Below are 20,415 nucleotides of genomic sequence, written 5' to 3' on the forward strand. Positions count from 1 at the left end.
ACCACCTGAAATCAGTACAGTAGAATACACATTCAAAAAATCATTAGAAAAATATCCCCTGCAGTCTCACAGACCCCATGGTACCAAGGCTAGTGTGAAGTCCTTTCATCCCCTATATTTGAACACCACAGGAGACTTAGTCTCAGTCTCACACACTTCCCTGTGTCTGAGTGCTCATTCAGAACCCACCCTGAATTGAGATGCGATGAAAATTATTGTTAGTCTAATGTAACTGCTTTCGCAGTGGGTCTGTGGTCGCTCAGATTGGATTGCCGATATCTAATTAGCTGTAAAGTGGGTGTCACATTCATTTATATGAACTCATTATTCAGAAGACACACAGGAAAAAGATTGCCCTTGAACATCTTATTAGCAAACAATGAATCAGCCCTGTGCAGAAATACACTGCGATTGCACAGATCAGATGATTAATACTCCTGGCTTTGGTTTGTATCCCTGCTAGCAAGTTGCATTTTTCTACTCTATTACAAGTGAAAGTACTAGGTTACGTTTTAGTGAACATAGGCAATTTCCAGAGACGGACCAGTCTGTGGTAAGTCTGTAATGCTGGTAGGGTGTGTTATTGCAATTATATTTCAAATAAAATATGGCATTGTATATGAGGTTATGGGTTTTTAGATTGATATCGAATAGTGTTCGATCAAACCTAACCAGCACAGAAAACCTTGATTTTGAGTCTTGGGGACAGGAATAAGTAGAGAGAGTGCAATTAAAAAAATAAAAAAAAAACTAAGAAAACGCAGGTTTTAAAAGAAAGAAAAAACGGATATGTTTAAAACTATAAAACTACTACCTCTGTGGGGATGTGGTTCATTTGATCTAATCTGATCTGAACACTGTCCAAGTGCTCAATGTTGGACATGACTGATATGCACAACCTCGACGGCTATTACTTCTAATCGCCAGTCAATGCAATCTGCACCTAACTGTGTCTGAAAAAAAGGGATTTTTTGCACATTTCAGGTTATTGATTCTTAACCAGAGAGAGAGAGTGAATAATGAGAAATTTTAACTAAGCGTGTTCCATGGCACTGAGCATGCATTAGCTCTGAATAGACTTGTGGTGTGTGTGTACTGTTAACTTCCCAGTTCCCCTGGTAATGATGACACTACGTACCAACCCTTTCATATAGCACATTAAAATGTTTGAGGGCTTATTCAGTTGTGGATGTAGCAGAGACAATTACCAAGTGTGTCTCCAAAACAAAAAGAAAATGAAATAGTTGTTAATGAGCTAATTACAGCTATTATGTCCTTCGTTTTATTTTAACATGCCTCTCATTAGCAAATTACACTCAATACAACACAAAAAATGAGAATAATTGCTTCTAAAAGTCTCAGCAAATAGCCCAGAACAAAATGCATGTGTTGTGTAATTGAAGATATAAGCAGTGCATGTTGCTACACAGGAGGTATAGACTACAAAGTAACCAGCAAAAGGTTTCTTATATCAAGCAGTTTTTTACATTCTTTTTTTCAACCACAAACCTATGCAAATCTATTGACCACCTAGGAGCTGTATATACTGTACACTGGATTTTACAATGTCATCACTATTTATGCATTGAGTCTATACCAGAGAACTTTGTGTAATGTGATTTTTGACTAGTAGGTGATAATAGAGAATGCAGATGAAATGTGCCAGGAGTCCAGCAGGTGGATAGGAATTGCATAGACTGCAGTTGTAATGTGATTATTCAGTGATTATTCATATTGGTTTTAAATGTGCAAAATCATTAATTCTGTTGAGACAAAACGATGCTCTTCTTCTATGGGTAAATACAACAAAGCGCTTAAAGGCTCAGGAGTTAAGTACAGATGGAACCAGCGGAAGTGCCGGCCTGCGTCCTCCTCAGAATTTCTATTCACAGAACACCCTGCCTGTTCCAATTTGAGGGGAGTTGCATTTTGGGGAGATTGCTCCTTTTCCATGTAAATACTGTTGGTATAACTGCAACCTGCCACTGCTGTGGATTGGGTTTGTTTGACAGCCTTTCATTACTGTTGAGGCTGTTCAGAAGCTCTTCAATTACAGCTTTGCATTCCCATTACTGTGCTCCTCGGGCACTTTCTATTCTTAATCTGGAGCATTTCAATCACAATTTAGCCACTATCAGCCAAGAGTCATCTACCAAGTGCAATGTTCCCTTTCTGATTTAAAAGACAGCTGTAGCTTTGCACACTTAATCATACAGGTAAAAGTGAAGTCTCCCTGCCTAGTTCAGGATTAGAAACTTCTTATTACTGAGCTGTGTGTCACAGGCATTTTAACAGATGTTCATTTGTAAGTTGGATAAAGATTTAAGTGGAGCTGTGACGTTTGGGGCTTTAAATAATGTATTATAGTAGTGGTTTGCTACTGGAGACCCAGTAGGCATATGCATAAAGGCATTTTGAAATAAATAAAGTGATTTGTCACAGGATACTAAGAGTAGGAGACTAGCAATCAATTTGACCGAGTTCCCGTTTGAAACAATCTCATTGTGCATATACTGTATATGCAAGTAGTAGTGCAGCCTTATAGCCGTCAGCATTAATGTTTCCCTCAGCTTGCTGTTCTTCAGATTCCTTGTGTGAGGTGGAACCAGTGCGTCAATCCAGGTACACAGTGCCTGGTCGGAACTGAAATCCGTTGGCGGTGCTGGTACTGTGCACCCCTGTACCAGATGAAGAAGGTACTGTATCATTGTTTCCTGTGTTGTTGTCATTCCAGCATATGCGAGAAGCTGCTGAGCGGCGGCAACAGCTGGAGTTGGAGCATGAGCAAGCCTTCGCTGTTCTCAATGCAAAGCAGCAGGAGATTAATCTTCTGCAGAAGGTAAGTGGTAGCCTGTTACATTTAGTGCAGAGTTATATTGCAGGACAGTGGAAGACAGGACCTTCTTTGTATGATATGTAGCAGTAGAGACTGACGTTCCCACACGATTTATCCACAGAGCAGGGCTAGGATTAGCATTAGCAGTGGCAATGTGAGTGTCCCTGCATTCACCCAGGAGCATGTCGCAAGCGTTCCCTGTTGGGGCAGGCTGTTCAGACTGCATGCCCATCTACTCCTTGATCTTTCTTTTTGACCCCTCCTGCAAGGCGGCTCTGTTACTGTTGTGCGGTCATCTTGGTGATGTGGATTACCAAGACTACTGAACCCATTTCTGTTGTGACCCAAGTCTACAGCAGTGAGAGGCTTGGCATTAATCAACTGCACAAAACCACAAAATATTGGATTTCCTCATGTCTTATAGTGAGAATGTAGTGTAGAAATGATCATTCATGTGGAACATATTTTTGTAACGTTGGGAAACAGGATGAATAGATTGGAACCAATAGGAATGGATCAGCATGTCACCAAGAATGCTTAGGAATATAACAACATTCACGCAGTGTATTATATAGCATTTATTATGCACAGATAATCAGAATTGGATGAACAGCCTCAATGATCTTCCTCGCCATTGCTGAATTATAACGAGCACAATCTAGAAACAGACCAGGAGTTTAAAAAGTATGATAATGAAGGGTACACTGAAAAATGAACCTGACAAAAGGCACAGGAAGTCTTTGCATACACAGAAGATTAGAATTTAATTACAGATGTTGATTTATGGAGCATTTAATAAACCATACAGTATGTGTCTGACATGCTACAGCTGAATAATCATTCTTAGCCATGCAGTGATTAAGAGTGGGAATAGTATTGGCACTACAGTGTTGCATATTTGATTAAATCCTTCAGTGTAAAGGATATTGTGTGCAATTTCTAAAAAAGAAAAAAGAGTCCTTGCGCTATAGTACTGTACACTGAAACTGAAAGACGGCAGCAGAATTTTAAACACAACTTGATGAAGTACAGGCTGATGTTAATTACATCATGCTTTCCAGAAAGGCAAGCTTGGTCTGCACTGTTTATTCTAATATTAATACTGATAGCGGCTGCAGCAGCTGCTGTGGAGATTTCACTATGAAGATCTGAACAGAGGGAAGCTGCAGGGCTTTTGTTATTTATTGAATAAAAGCAAAAAAGTGTTAATAAAACAAAATCTACTGGTAGTGGAGTGTATACTGGATGCATTTCTTTTATTATTTTTTATATTTTCATTTTTTTCAATCTAAGTTTCTACAGTTTAAATCATTAAATTACACATGTGGGGCAGCGGCCTTAAACACTTAATGGGGGGGATAACTTTTCTTCAATTGATGTAATTTTCCACAGGAATGCCAGTTGAATGGGGTTGCAGGGATCCAGTGGCCCTAACAATACTCAATCCCCACAGTAAAATAGCCACTGATGCCATTAAACTAGCAGGTCTGTTGTCCGCCAGGTGGCTGTAATGGCATGTATTACTGCTGCTAAGCTTATTCTTACCTGCATTACACTTTCAGATAACTAGACCCTCAACCCCCTCCTCTCTCCTCTTGTGAGTCAGACATTATCTTCATAGTTTTGACATTTTCATGAAGCTCCACTGCTAGGAATACACACATCACACACGCGATAGACGCGCACTCACACTCACACACACACACACCAAGCTTTATTTTTCAAACAACTATACAATTAAGCCTAAAGCCCGCTGGTACCGTGAGGTGGAAAAAAAACCAAAAACCTCAGGATTTCTTCATAATATACATCCGCCAGAGATTTGGGTAACCCGATCTGGTGGGCTTTCATTACTCATTATTGTCAAAACTGACTGCTTTAAAACATGGTACTGCTGCGTGAAAACAAATAAAATAAACGTGGGTGTTGTTTTTTCTTTTGTTTTAAAAATACTGTACATTAAGGAGAACCTCCTTCCCCTGTAGGTTTTGCTCGTGAATGAAAATAGAACCACCCACCGTTAATACAGAAGACTGGAATCTGAAAGAGTGTTTAGCTGTATGTTTAACGCTGCTTTTTTGTTTCTTTCTTTCTTCCTTGCTTATCATGCTGTAAAGGCTCAGGTTGAAGCTAAGAAGGAGCATGAGGGTGCAGTGCAACTGTTAGAGGTAAGCAATTTTAGCACAGATGCTGTTTTTATTGGGGTCCCCTGTCATTTTTGCTGAGCAGGAACATTGAGACTAAAAAGGGTGCTAGTGCAGGGTGTTAGAAGAGCATACTGTATACTGGTACAGATTGACCAAGTCCCCTTGCAGCGTGTCAGGTAGTTGCACTTCACAATTTGAGCTTAAACTTCCAGTTTGTATTTATTCATGACTTAGAGCTGGTGGAATTGCTCTATTGTTGGAGGTCAGGCATTAAAAAGGGGGGGCTTTTAGCCACTGATGCTTTTTACTTTCTTCCGTCATCTGTTTAATATAAAATAATGTCATTTAATACAATATATATACATACACATTATGCATTAGCTGTAATATGTCGGTACAGGTAAGATAGCTTTTTTCCCTATACAGTACTATGTGCTTTTATGGTTCTCAAGCTGTAGCCAACCCACTTGTTAAACTGGATAAAATAATAACTTCTCTCAATATGGGATGTTTCATCTCTGTAAGACTCAATTTCCAAGCGCAAATGATTTACTGATGATAGAAAAAAAAGCTTCAATTTCAGGAAGAAGCATGTCTGTCAAATGTACCAAAGAGACGAGTACCAAAATTCTGTTCACCAGAAACACAAAGAGCTCATTTAGCCTAAAGGAACCACCAGTGAAATAAATTACAAGTGAAAACTTCAAACGGCATCGATGTCTGCACGTCTGTTAACCATGTTGACTGATTGGGGGGAAAATCAATTGAGCAGTATAGAGGATGAGATCCAGTGTGATGAATGCAAAGCAATGGGAATTGGTTCATGATGACAGGAAGAAGGGGGAAAAGAACTCTTCTGTATTACAATTATTTCAGTTAGTTTCGAGAATTATATTTTAAGTGCTTTTGTTCCATTTTCAAAGTACCTGTTATGTGAGGAACGCGTATGTGTTTTTGTAACATCACAAGACTAGTACCAAAAGAAAATATGCCCATATGTATGTATGCATTTGACCTGAAGTCACTTTTGAGACATGGAATCAATTAAAGTGATGCTATGCTGGTTTCCTGTTTTGCTTAATGATACTAATTAAACAAAAAAAATAGCCTTGTGTTATTTTGATTTTAAAGTATAGATACAGTTTAATTTTTCAAATAAGACATTTTAAGATCTTTCACTCTTCGAGTTTAGTATTTCTGTTTTACAAATACTGTGGGTGTACACTTCTTTAGGGAAAACATAATTTCATATTGTGTAAAACATTTTTTGTGGTATTTTTTTGCATGGGTGATAACTTTTTCTCCTGCTCTTTTGAATATTTAATGGTTTAGGTGTTCATATTTGTAATTGTGTTTTAATTTTCCTTACATCCTTTTGTCACTGTGTTATTGGTGTATTTATTTATTTATTTTTTATGCATTGCCTTTTATACAGAACACCTTGGACAGCATGCAGGTATTTGGGAATATTTCTCCCCTAACATTCTTTAACTGTTACTGTGAAGATTCCAAAATCTCCCAAGTTCGTTTCCACCCATTAATTTTGCTGCATGTGCAATCTACTACATGAAATGTGCATTGGGAACAATAAGAACATTGATGTACATTATTAAGTAACTTGCTTGAGCTATTAAGAATGTTAAGAACATGTTTTGTAGTATCAAATATGATTTGGGGGATTCTGCAATTGAGTTCTTTTTTTTACATTTACATAATTCAGGAACTGAAATTACTTAATGTTGAAACATAATTAAATATATTAAAAGGTTATTTATTATTATTATTATTATTATTATTATTATTATTATTATTATTATTATTATTATTATTATTATTATCACACTGTAAATGACATGAAACCGACGGTTCCTGAATATATAAATGGCATTTGTATATAGAAACTCAGAGATAATATTACTTGACAAAGATTTTATCCTGAGCATGCTCTTTGTTGGTCTCAAATAAGTTTAACAGGCAAAAGCAATGAACACAGGGCTGGTTGATCAGTACAAAAATCAAGCAAGCAGTGTAAGTCATAAGAAATATGGCTTTTCATCGGGCCTTCTTGAGAGCGAAAGTAGGAACAATCTTCAAATGGTAAATAGTAATAGGTTATTTTTTTGCAGTAAGTGCATGGTTTGTTATTACATTGTGTTTTACAGTGGTTTATATGCAAAACACATCAACTACAGTTTAATAGCGGTGGAGGTATGTTAAACTAGAACCCTGTAAGTAGCTGCAGTGTTGTGATTTAAATCTAAGATCTTAGCAGTAGAAGCGATGTTAGAATACAGTTTCTGTGATATTAAAAAGCAGTAATGTTGCAGCTATGGCCAAAAGTTTTGCATTACCCTATAGAATTAACTCATTTTGCTTCATAAAGTCGAATGAAACCTGCTGCATAATGTTACGTTAACATATTGAATTAGATACCGCTTTGTAGTTTTCCATGTACTTAACGAAAAATTGACAATTGAAAAATGTGGCATTTCGAAATCTAACATGAAATACTATTATTATGGCTTCCGGTAGACTTTTGCAATATCATTTTATAATTTCTTTAATTACACGATTGTAGTTATTTTTTAATTTTTCTCTATCCTAAAATTCTAGGTGATGCAAAACTTTTGTCCACAGCTGTACTGCTGTCCTTTTCACCATGTTACACGATTATCAGTAAACGGAGACTATAAACACTTTAATTTTAAAATATTATACATTTGCTCCAAAGAGAAAAGAAAAGAGAAAGGTCACTTACTGGACTGATGCCAGGGCAATCGGGTCTAGTAAGGGGTGAGCTCCTTGTCATGTCAGAGCTGTATTAGAAGTTATTGGAGTTTTTGGTCTTCTCTGAGAGATCAATAACTGTTCTAGTTACTTGGAATCAGAACTGTGCAAACAGCTTCTTCTTGTACTTATTTATTTTTAAACACACTCCTTCTGGAAGCAGGGTCTGATACTCTGTGCTGTATTAGTGAAATCAGTGAAAGGAGATTCAGCTGTGGATTCCCAGTGAAAACAGACCTCATGAAATCCTTCTAGTAGTATCATTTTTGTATTTATTAAATTGTGAAAAAAAAGTGATTTGTAAAGTAGATGTCATTCAATCTGTGGACCCCTTGGCATGAAGATTGTTGTATTTTGTCAGCATGTTCTTGTCAGGTCACTATATATATATATAGTATATATATATATATATATATATATATATATATATATATATATATATATATATATATATATATACTATGACTGGAATGCATGGAAGTAGAAAAATGTATGATGCCACAAAGACATGCAATAACCCATAGGTGATAGGTGACAGATTTTCAATTGCATGTTCATTCCATTTCAGTTGTTTTTTTGAATCTGTGAAGCACATTTGTGCATGCAGTGTTAAGAGTCTAAAAAACTAGAATAACAAAAAAGCAACAATTAAGAAAAAAAAAATTAAGCATCAGTGAAACAAACCATAACACTAACATCATTCTGTCAACTGAATTCAAACTATTGTAGGTGATTTACAAGTTAATGGTGTTAGTCCCTAAGACATTAAAATCCATTTGTTAACTACAGTACCATTTGAGTTGCTCCCCTTAACACTGTGTAGTTTAACTTTTAATTCCTAATACATTTTCTTCACTTTGAAAAATCTCTGAAACCCCCTCCCACCCATATTGCTCCACACCTATTAAGAGTCCTGTGCCTTCAAGCCCTCTTTCAGATAGAAGTTTGCTAAGCACATGTTGTGTAATCCTGCTTTACTAAAACGGTGGGACAAGTGAATGAAAACAAAGTTGCACATTTCCACCGGATGGTACTCTGTAAGGGAGCACTGGGGGATTTAATATCTACAGACCAGCTTAACATAGTGCTGTAAAAGGTGTTTCATAGCCAAGAATCAAGATACAGCCTGGTACACTATGTGGGGGTCAGTTATGAAGAAACCAGCTGCCTACAACTAGGAGACAATATAGACTGTGAACTGTCTCATAGATTAAACCATTTGAATTATAAATGAACATGGAAATGAGTCATTCTTCATAATCAACGATAATCCGCCTTAAACGCTTTAAATGGTGTCATCCATTTTGAGACAGCAGAATTGCTTCTGGTCTTTCATCCTGTCCCCACGGTAACCAGTAAAGACAAAGCAATAGCAGAATAGCAGACTAAATCGCTCGCTGTGGAATGAGGCATTCAATCGTGTGCACGAGTCCTCTGACTATTTCTGTAAAAGAGCGAATACTGGATTTTTTTTTCTAGCCAAAGATTTATATACTACTGTAACTGAAGTGTTGCTGTAATAGTTGATGTGGAGCAATGGCTTCACCCTTTATGTCAAAATCGACTAGCTTCCCTTTTTCAAAACCAGGAATGAGTCTGACATTCGTTTTATTGTACGCATTTATTGCTTCTGCGACGTGAATTATGTACTCTGTACTACTCATACGACAGCTAAGAAATGATATATCGGTTATGTTGGAGTTCTTTAGAGAGATTTTACATTTCTCAAAGACACATTTTGTACACTTACATATTACTGTAGCTGTTTCATAACTTAACTATAATACTATATGCTATCATGGTCTATTGGGCCTCAAGTACACTCCTCATTTAATATAATACTCCAAGTGTGATTAGCAGACCCATTCACTGAACTAAACATTGTATTATATATAACACACAAACCCTCCCACCCCCTCTGCCTTGTGTCCTTTGGCAGGCCAAAGTCCGAGAGTTGGAGCAGAAATGCCGGACACAGAGTGAGCAGTTCAATCTCCTCTCGAAGGAGCTCGAGAAATTCCGACTGCAGGCTGGACACTTTGATTTACTCAGTGCCAACTCCTTAGCAGTGTGCGACACCCCAGGATCTCCCAGCAAATCCCTTTCCCAGCTCCTCCATGCACTGGCCATCCCAATCGGGAAAGGTAAGCCAAGTACCAGGTTTTATTTTTTTCCCCCTTTTTCTTTGGTCAAAATTTCTTTGCAAATATACAAGGCAGAGTGTAATAGAACCTGTTGGTAGGTCATAGCAAATTATTCATAAACGTACAATTGATTTCCTATGTAGTTCATTTGAAGTAAACATACACTCGTGATTCATTTCACATGCATGTTACATTCTCATGTTATAGCTAGAGAATTACTAAGTATGTTGCAACTTGGGCATTTGCAGCAAATGTCTTTTTACAGAATCACAATGTACTGTTCAGTAAGTTTTGGGCTCCGACTGGATTCTCAAAGGATTCTTTTGTTTCAAGGTACCTGTTTGGGTGGAGCATTAGAGGCTGTACCTTTGAAACCCTCAGTTCGCATGAGTGTTTGTTATGTGGTTCTGTTCCAATATTTTTGTGGATGCACCTGTAATTTGCTTAACAGGTATATTTAAGCTACCAGTATGCCTTGATAAAATACTATAGGAGTGCAGTGTATATGATGAGTTGATGTCTGCTTTTTGTGAATTCAAAAGAAATAGTTGTGCGATGAATATTGCTTCACATTTGCTCCCTTAATTTGCATTTGTTTCCCTCCAAGTAAAAAGTTAATTGAGTTGAGAACATTAATTTCAGTAAACCCTAAAGATGCAGTAAGTTTGGACAAAAGCTTTTAGAAGTGTGCAGCACGGTGTAACAGGTTACAGTATCTAAGAGCAGGGTTCATTTGTATTTCATCCGTGTTGAAAGTCCTGCCATGAAGAGAATCAATTGGATTTGCCCCTGTGGACAGATCAATAACAACTGATTCTCCAGTCTGAGATTTAACAATAAAGCAGGGCCACTACCGCCTAGGGGAAAACACTTCCATAAAAATAAAACAGGGAAAAGAAGAAATCAATTAACTTTTTATAACACCTTCAAATGATTCTGGATGACATGCTTTAAGCGTAAAGTTTCAATATTAGATTGGCATGGTTACAGTATTTCTTTAAGCTGTTTTAAACTGTAACATATTGACATGGTTGATATTTTGCACAGTGGCTTAAATTTAAAAAAAAATGACCATTCATTTTTGACTGCTGCTGCAGCTCGGTGTCTAGCAACAAAAATGAACAAGACATCAAACTATATGCGTTGGTGAGGTATGCGTTGTTTGTGTTGGGATATATTGGTATGTACACATGCTACAACAATATATGTATTATAAAAATTTTTTATATTTTTATTGCTGCATATGGTCAACCTTATTGAATATGCAGTTTTATAATACACTCTCTGCCATCTATTATGCATTGTTTTGAACCGTTCAAAACATTTTTCTTATATTTTATAAATCACATATATCACAAATTAACCAATCATAGTGCATTATTTGCCAAAACTGGGGGGGGGGGGCTGGTAGAAGTTATGTTCTACAAAAAACGAAAAAAAAAACATTTTTAAAGATTTTTCAATAAGAGTCCCTACAACCAATGTATTCGTTTCTAGACTAGTATATATGTGTGTGTGTGTATTTTTCTGAGGCACTATCGGTTTCAGAAGGGTAAAAAAAAAAAAAAAAAAAAAAAGTTTGTAAAGGTTGATATTAGCTTAAGACAGATTCCTTGCCTAGGATATATATATATATATATATATATATATATATATATATATATATATATATATATATATATATATATATATATATATATATTGTAAACAAACTTCACCCACTCAGGTTCGTTGCCCCTTTTAAAATTGACCCAGCACACACGAAATGGATTTTTAAGCGCTGGTGCGCTATTTTTAATAAACACCAAATAAAACAAAATACAAAACAAACACCTAGCTCTGTGCGAGCACTAACTAAACAAACAGGAACCTAACTAATAAGCCGGACAGCTAAGCTGTTTACCGGCTAAAAACAAAACACACACAGTTTAACACCAACACAAAAAGAACACACCGTTACTTTTCTTTTTCCCTCAATACGATTGACTACACCAACAATCAGGCTTCTTACTTCATGGCAGCCCCGAACAGACTGGCTGTCTTTCTGGCTCTAATTTACAATTAACCAGGTGCGGGTGATAATTAAACTAATAAAACAATGCAAATGTGCATTCACATGTTTTTACTGCAGAGAGGTTTTAACCCTCTCCCTGCTGTCTCACAATATATATATATATATATATATATATATATATATATATATATATATATATATATATATATATATATATATATATAATATAATTTTATAAACACAAATGTGAAAAACATGTCCTTTAGCCCAAAGCTCAATTTTGCTTCTTCACATGTTTCTAGTTACATTTCCTTTCAGTGCTGATGGGATTGACATGGTGTCTTTCAGATGCATTAAACTTGGATAGCATTATTTGCTCTAGAGTTATAAATGGTATCATGGTTTTGTTGCTGGGATGTTGCTAGGAATTATGTGCCATTTTGGTGTTGCTGAGATTGTCATAAACTAATGGGGTGCAATTAATCTTTGCTGAATTAATTTTTGTCAGACCTTGGCTGTGTTTGTGCTTTTGCTGTCAGCACACTTTGAGTCGGCTAGCTGTACAAATTTAAGTAACACGAGGAGAATCAATCATGTTAAGGTTAGGGCTGAGATTGCCCTGTTTCCTGTGTAATATGAAACATTGTTGAAAGTAATTATTTCACAGTCTTTGCTTAAAACTCGGAACAAAAAAAAATGTGTGGCTGTCAAAAGAAGGACCTTTAGCAGGATCACACAAGCAGCATGCAGAAGGAGAAATAAATGATACGCACAACTGAAACCCTGTCACACTTTAAAACAGTGCCTGTACGTGATGAATTTGTGATAGGGATGTGCTATGAATAGGTGTTTGTTTCAATAGCAAATCACATGTCTATACAGACACAATTCCGTTTGAATGACTGGACCATAAAGAGTGTTTAAGGAATGTTTTGTTAAGGATTGTTTTTTTAAAGCCCATTATGATTATTTAAATGAAATTTGCAGTTCTCGAAACCTTTTCAATAATTTTAGAAAGGGTTTTTTTTGTATATATAAATGTATTCTCATTTTTCAAAGCACTGTTTTAATCTTAGAGAATGTTTATACACTTAAAGCATTCCTTAAAAGAGTCCTTAAGGTTTTATACAGAGAGCCCCCTGATAATTATTATAATGTGTTTCCAAGATTTCCAATTTAGGCGAGAGGATTAAATTAAGAAAAACAGCTGCACTTTATTACATTCTTCCTCGCTTTTGGTGCAGTTTTATTAAAATATTAAACTCAAGCCCTCAATTGAATGCACATTTCTAACGCAATTTGAATAATTTAATTGGCAGTTGCCATAGGGATGGGCGCAACAACATTCAAGATTTGATGGGATCCTTTTAATAACTGGCCGTATTTGACATTTTAAAATGTATTTCTGTGTTCATTTTGCAGGCAGTGAAAGTCCTTCTGCGAACAGATCTCTAATCTCAGAGTTTATTCGACCAATTCAGATATCTGGAGACAAACCTGAACTTCTGTCCGTCAAGCCGACATTCCTCACCAGATCCCACCCTAGTAGCCCCAGACGTGGATTCTTGGCAGAGGTCAGTCAGAGAAACTCCCCTTACTGGAATCTGCAGCCCCTTAAAGTTTACCATGGTAAATTTGCACAGTAATATTGTATTTTACAGTTCTTTCCCCATGCTCATACAGTACTTTGCATATAATTTATATTTTCTTTGCTTTAATGTGATAAGCCGTTGTTGCCTGCTTTACTATGCATTCACTGTGCTTTATTACACTTTGCTGTGTTTTTACCATAGTACAGACGTCATCATAAGATGACCATATGTTTTTTGTTTATTTTTTAATACAGAAATAAAAAATCTGTTACTGTTTTCCATACAATTTATGAACAGTCAATTTTAGGGCACTGCTGGTTTCACAAACTGATTATGGTAGGGTACAGTAGTCTAAGATAAGTACTAATTAAGTATGTGGAACCAACCATTTATAACAATGTTACAAAAAGTATTGCAAACTCTGCAAACATTAAGTCTATGTGTCCTGTCATGTTGCAGCCCGTTCTTAACCTTTACGTGGTATACCATGGAAAAAGCAATTTGTAGTGGAAACACACAGACAAGCAAGGTAAATCACAGAGAGGTATGGTAAAGCATGGTTCAAAAAACATAAGGGCGCAAAGCATGTTTATAATAGCGCCATGCAAATTTATCATCGTAAACTCATGCAAGGGAATGCGTTTGCAAACTTCTGTGTCTATGCCAATAAAAAATAAAACATGCTCAGTCTAACTAGACATCTCATTTTGAAAAGGATCCCTGGAGGCTGTGATAAAACAACACCGTGACAAACCCTTAGCAAGTGCCTCCACTGTCCTAATCTTAAGTGTATGCAACTGTGATTTATAGTAGTAAAATAGATCTTACTGCTGGGCAATCATCATGCAACCAAGCAGGTGAGCCTGCTTAATCCCACGGCCCTTGCTGGCATTTCTGTTTAAATGTGCAAGCTCTCAAAACCTCAGGGAGTTGCACTCTTCAAGTGCTCTTCTTGCAATCTGCAAGATGCATGAATGTGCAAAATAAGTCTCCCAAGGGCTGAGCAGCATTGTAAACAGTCTGTGAATAGCAGTGGAAGCCTATTGTTAATGGGAGACAACCCTATCTTTCAAAACAGCCCCCACACTGCGGTGGTCCGGCCTTTTAAATGACAACAGGGCGTTTAAAAGTCACATCCCTGTTTGGTCCAGTTTTATGGGGGAAGAAAGTTACAAATTCAGCAATAAACGGATCAAGTGTGGAGACTTAATTAACACAAACAAATAATTGCTTCATTTGTCGAATTAACGTGCTTTTGCGATTTAAAAAAAAAAACTGGTTGGCTAGGGAAAGTTACAAAACAAAAAGTTATATTAAAAGTTGATTTATCTAAGCCTTAAATACTGTACGCTATCTAATTTGATGGGGGGACTTTTGGACTTTTTTAAACAGGATATTAGGTGTTGATGTGAAGCCACAGAAATGTATTTCAGATTCAGAGGCCCTCTAACAGATATCAGATAACAGAGGTGTTTGTTTACCACTATTGAGGCTAGATTACAGAGCAGACCAGCAAACCAGAAACAAACCATCAATCTACTGTGATTTATTGCAATATCCTTCACAGAAAACCCTCATTTCTTTAGGCAGATTCATTCTCTTTCTTTAATGCACCGTTTTCATGTTTCATGTAGATGGCCGCCACAGAATATATGGACTTTTTTTTATCTGTGCATTTTGTGCCAAATAGAGCTGAATTGTGACTTACTTATATATATATATATATATATATATATATATATATATATATATATATATATATATATATATATATATATATCAGATTTGAATCACTCTCCCAAAGAGGTGAAAGGTTGTGAATGACCTATTGTTCCACCAGGCTAAAGCAATTCTTTGAATTTCAAATGGTAGAATCGTGGATTTATTTATCTGTATTTACAATTGATATATTTTTTTCAACAGATGGACAATGAACCGGGTTCCACTTCTTCTAAAGTGAGGTACACAGGAAAAGTCCGTCTTTGCATTGCCCGGTACAGGTACGATACAGACTTTAATCATTCAGACTAATGGGGTTTCATTATCAGCAGAACCACTCTAGCTCCCTGTTATTATCCGCAGCATTCAATATCATGACAATCCTTTTCCCACACACAGACATCACTAGGTTTAATAAGTAGGTGGGTCCTGCTGGTCAACACTTAAATAGGTGACCTTCTGGTCCAGAATTCAGGCTGAAGACATTTCCCACAATCCATTAGGGTATCAAGTAACTGAGCATCACATGTGTCTGTTTGACTGTCCTGACACATTCAAGCCCAGTATAATTAATTCCGTGTGCTACTGCAGTCTCTTAGTTAAAGCACAAGTTCCCTAGACCCCCTCCTACATAGCTTCCTGCCTCTTCCTGCTTCTTGCTGCCCTGTTCCTGATACAGGCATTGACTGACTTCTTCTAACTCACTGAAAAAGGAATTGTAAGCAAAATAATTGCAATTCCCCTGAAACAATGACAAGTATTTCATTGGTATTCATGAAAGCTATTTCTCTCAATCACACTTATTTTTCTCTTCTAAAGAATGCACTTGTGTAGCTGCTTTAGTCCCTCATAAAATGTGAATAATACATTATTGTAAATGCTAAAATGGAAATGGAAAATGTACTCTTCAAAACTCTTATGTGAAATGCGTGACATGCAGCTGTCAGGGCTAAAACACTAGAACTCAGTTTTAAAATTACAAACTTTTTTCCCCAGAGATTTTCTGAAGAAACAAAAGTTAGGCTTCAGTTTGGTGCAATTTGTTTGTTTATTATTATTATTAGTAGTAGTGACACTTATCAATTCAGGGAGAACAAGAAAGCTGCCATTGTCCTGCAGGGCTGTAATTATTATTATTTTCTTAGCAGACGCCCTTATCCAGGGGGACTTACAATTGTTACAAGATATCACATTATTTTTACATACAATTGCAATTTTTTTTTTTTTTTTTTTTTTTTACACATTATTTTTACATACAATTACCCATTTATTCAATCTAGGTAAAGTACCTTGCTCAAGAGTACAGCAGCAGTGTCACCCACCAGGGATTGAACCCACGACCCTCCAGTCAAGAGTCCAGAGCCCTAACCACTACTCCACACTGTTGCCCTAGTAGTAGTAGTCGTAGTAGTAGGATTGACTCCTATTTAGATGCACATTCACAGTTATCTAGGAAATTGCAAGTCATTGTAAATGACTTTGACCTGCTCTACAGAATTTTAATTGCTCCCCTGATTTTGTGGGCACTGTGTATTTGACTGTTTAAATGTACTGTGTGTCACTCCTTCTGTTATTAGTTATAACCCCTACGATGGACCCAACGAGAACCCTGAGGCTGAACTTCCCCTTATTGCAGGGAAATATATTTATGTCTATGGAAATATGGATGAAGACGGCTTCTATGAAGGTCTGTTTAATGTTTTATAGATAATGTGTCATTATCAAATATCAGGCTTGCCAGATGTCAGGCAGTATTGTATTATTTTTAAAAATTAAAATAATTTTTTGTTCAGATTTGATTCGGTATAGTAAGGGTTTACTGGGCAATATAAAATGTAAAACATTGGATAAATCCAGGGAATACTGTAAATCCAATTCCATGCAAATGATTGTACTTCTCACTACAACAAAAACATTTGGGCATAATATACTAACCTCTGGGGGCCTGGGCGTTCTCTCTCTCTCTTTTTTTTTTTTTTTAAACAGTTTAACTGTCCTGATCATGATCACTTTTCCCTTATCTGTCTTCCTGTCCTAGGTGAGCTGTTGGACGGACAGAGGGGGCTTGTCCCTTCCAACTTTGTGGACTTCATCCAGGATGAGGAGGTGCCTTCGGTCCAGACCGCAGACAATGGCAAAGATCAGGCTTACCTGAACCACACAGGCCTTGGACACGAGAGGGGCAGTGGCATTCTCACGGACTCCAAATTTGATGGCAGCATGTCGGGAGAGGCCCCCGCCACCACCACCACCACCACCACCACAACCACCTGCAATAATGGGGCAGGGACCCTGGATGTCAGCATCGACGAGATTGGAGAAGATATTGTGCCTTACCCAAGAAAAATCAACCTAATCAAACAGCTAGCCAAGAGCGTGATCGTGGGCTGGGAGCCGCCCGTAGTGCCTCCGGCATGGGGCATCATCAGTGGTTACAACGTTTTAGTTGACAAAGAGGTTCGGATGAGCATACCTTTCGGCGGCAGAACAAAGTTTTTAATAGAAAAGCTCAATTTATCCGCCTGTACGTATAGGATATCAATACAAAGCATTACAGGAAGGGGCATTTCAGAAGAGCTGCGCTGCACCATGCTGGTGGGGAAGGACGTGGTGGTTGCCCCCTATCAGCTCAGGGTGGATAACATCACACAGGTTTCCGCAGAGCTGTCTTGGTGGCCAAGCAACAGTAACTATAGTCACACGATTTTCCTCAATGATGTGGAGTATGACATGGTGAAGGCTGCCAGCTACAGGTACCAGTTCTTTAACCTGAAGCCCAACATGGCTTACAAGGTGAAGGTGGTGGCACAGCCCCACCAGATGCCATGGCAGCTTCCACTGGAGCAAAGAGAGAAGAGGGAGATCACTGTGGAGTTCTGTACGCAGCCAGCAGGTGAATTCTCATTGACATCCTCAAATTTCATATAATAGCTGGAGTAGTCGTTGCGTAGACTAACACGATAATATATTAATATGAGGTAGCTTCTGACTAGTAAAGAGTATATGTATATTCTTTAGGAGGAGTCGATATATTATTGTGGAGCAGGCAGAGTTACACACTCGTTCATCATCACGTTTTCCACACGTATATTAATTCTAGCCCTTACATGAATTGATAAATAATGAACGAGCAATTGTTTGAAAGTGTCACAAACATGAGTATGTGTCAAATATATTGAATTGAATATAAATTTAACAGGGCCCATGGCATTTTATACGTAATTTCATTTGCATTACCTGTGCTTTATTTTAAAATGGTACCCCCCATATATTTTTAATAATGCATTGGAATAACAGATTTTACAGTATATCTGCCAAATGTCATCTTACGCAGTTAACAAAGCCCTCATTGGAAAGAACTTTTGGGTTCTCTCCACACACCCTGTTTCCTGACAGTTGTACACAACTAATTACTGCTGCCACAATAATTCCACATTTTATATGGAGGCTATTTTTATGATGCAGTTGGTGGTACTGTATTTAAACACCTTTGTCAGTTCCTGTTCTGTATTGTGCTTCTGAGAATGCGATGAGGCATGGAGTTCAGTGAAGCAAAGTGAAGCTGTTAATCCTCATATCCTCTATAATATAAGCGTTGCTTGTTTTATAGTCTTTAGCTATGAGCTATGTGTTTAACTAAATACATGACAGAATAAAGCATGTGTTGTAAGCTAGCTCTCTTTTCAGTGTGTCCTCCCATTTTTCACGGCCTTTAGCAAGGCCTCTCTCTCTCTCTCTCTCTCTCTCTCTGATTTTATATTATTGGTACACTTTTGCTGTATTATCTAAATGGAACAGTTGCCTCGGAGCAAATGCAGTTTTTTGATTTTAAGGCAAATTCCTTAGTCTAATAATAGAGTTGAGAAGGGATTTGGTCCTGTCCTGGTGAATACATTTCAAGAGTTTGTCTCTTATGTCTCTATATTTTTGGACATATTGTGGATTACATATGTGGGGTTTTTTTGTGTTTTTTTTTTTTATCTTGTCTCGCCACTGAGGAATATTACTGCCTAGAACAGTCTTTGTAATAGAATTAGTCTCTGTTGGCTTCTGAAATAAGGCAAAACAAATTTCTAGAGGAGCAAACACGGCTAGGAAGAGAAAAACAAATACAAGCTGCAGGTTTAGGCAAGCAAGCAAATACTCTCTTTAAAACAAAACATCTTTTTAAAGCACTTTTTGATTTCTTGTGAGTTATTCTGTTACTTGGCTCAATAATTCCTTTACAAAATCCCAAATAAATAACTTGATTGCACTGGGCTTGCTTACGCTATCTCACTCCCTGGGTGTAAATGCTCCTCACAGGGTCTGCTGTGTGATCCTTCTTGTCATTAACAATCCACAGTCAGCTGATCAAGTAGCGCTCATCACAAGCAGCACTCTCACTCTGCACCCGAATCTCTGCTTGGATCTCGACGTGTCCCCTGCTATAATGAATATCGGTTAAGGGTACAATTAAAAGATTTGATGCTTCTGACACGTATCAGCCTTAGTGAGCTGCACCCCCATTGGCACTGTGCTTCTTATTGCATTAAACATTTCAGCTGCTTGACTCCGAGAATGATTTCTATCAGGTGTGTCATGACTATCAAAGGGAAGCTTATCATCCACCTAGCTTAGGTGGGTAACAACAAGCCAACTATAATATATCTGTGACACTGTAGCTGGACATGCTCCAGACATTGGCACTGCAGCATGTACATAGTACAGTAAAAGAGAGTCTGGGGGCTAAGAGGTTCTAAATATTCACATTCTACTACAGCAGTCCCTACAGGCCTGCTGTATATAGTTGTGCACAATTTGTTACGGGTTGTCAGTCGTGTGCAATAAAGTGAACCCCATAATGTCTAAAGAGTAATATTATCCACAAATATTAAGACATGTGAAAGATTGAAATGTAGAAACTGTTCCATCACCGACGGGGAAAGTGGTTTAAAATATAAATACGGATTTGACTGTTGAATTTAAGAGGAGTAATGTGGCCCATACTCTGCCACCAATCTGACAAGCTACATGTGGTTCAAGGGCAGTAATTAGCTTCAGACAGCAGATGATTTGTGCAATAATCTTCTGTCACAGCTGCAAGTCTGTTTTTTAAGTCTCTGGGTACGTGCAAAATTCACAGTGTCCCTTATTGTTTTCCCAAGCAGCTAAATGAAATTCCACACACTTCTAG

At 37.4% G+C, this 20,415-nt stretch overlaps 1 protein-coding gene across 2 annotated transcripts in view; it reads left to right on the forward strand.

Moving 5' to 3' along the window:
• Positions 1-20,415, forward strand: part of LOC117973344 (RIMS-binding protein 2-like) — a 137,285-nt gene that overhangs the window by 88,156 nt on the left and 28,714 nt on the right. For both annotated transcript variants that reach the window (XM_058994608.1, XM_058994609.1), the window contains 8 exons: positions 2,735-2,839; positions 4,954-5,004; positions 6,419-6,439; positions 9,710-9,914; positions 13,351-13,502; positions 15,444-15,520; positions 16,817-16,926; positions 17,278-18,132. In XM_058994608.1, coding sequence (XP_058850591.1) covers positions 2,735-2,839; positions 4,954-5,004; positions 6,419-6,439; positions 9,710-9,914; positions 13,351-13,502; positions 15,444-15,520; positions 16,817-16,926; positions 17,278-18,132 — 1,576 coding nt within the window. The remainder of the gene's footprint in view (positions 1-2,734; positions 2,840-4,953; positions 5,005-6,418; positions 6,440-9,709; positions 9,915-13,350; positions 13,503-15,443; positions 15,521-16,816; positions 16,927-17,277; positions 18,133-20,415) is intronic.

The sequence above is a fragment of the Acipenser ruthenus genome, chromosome 21 (assembly GCF_902713425.1).
Source record: "Acipenser ruthenus chromosome 21, fAciRut3.2 maternal haplotype, whole genome shotgun sequence".
NCBI lineage: Eukaryota > Metazoa > Chordata > Actinopteri > Acipenseriformes > Acipenseridae > Acipenser > Acipenser ruthenus.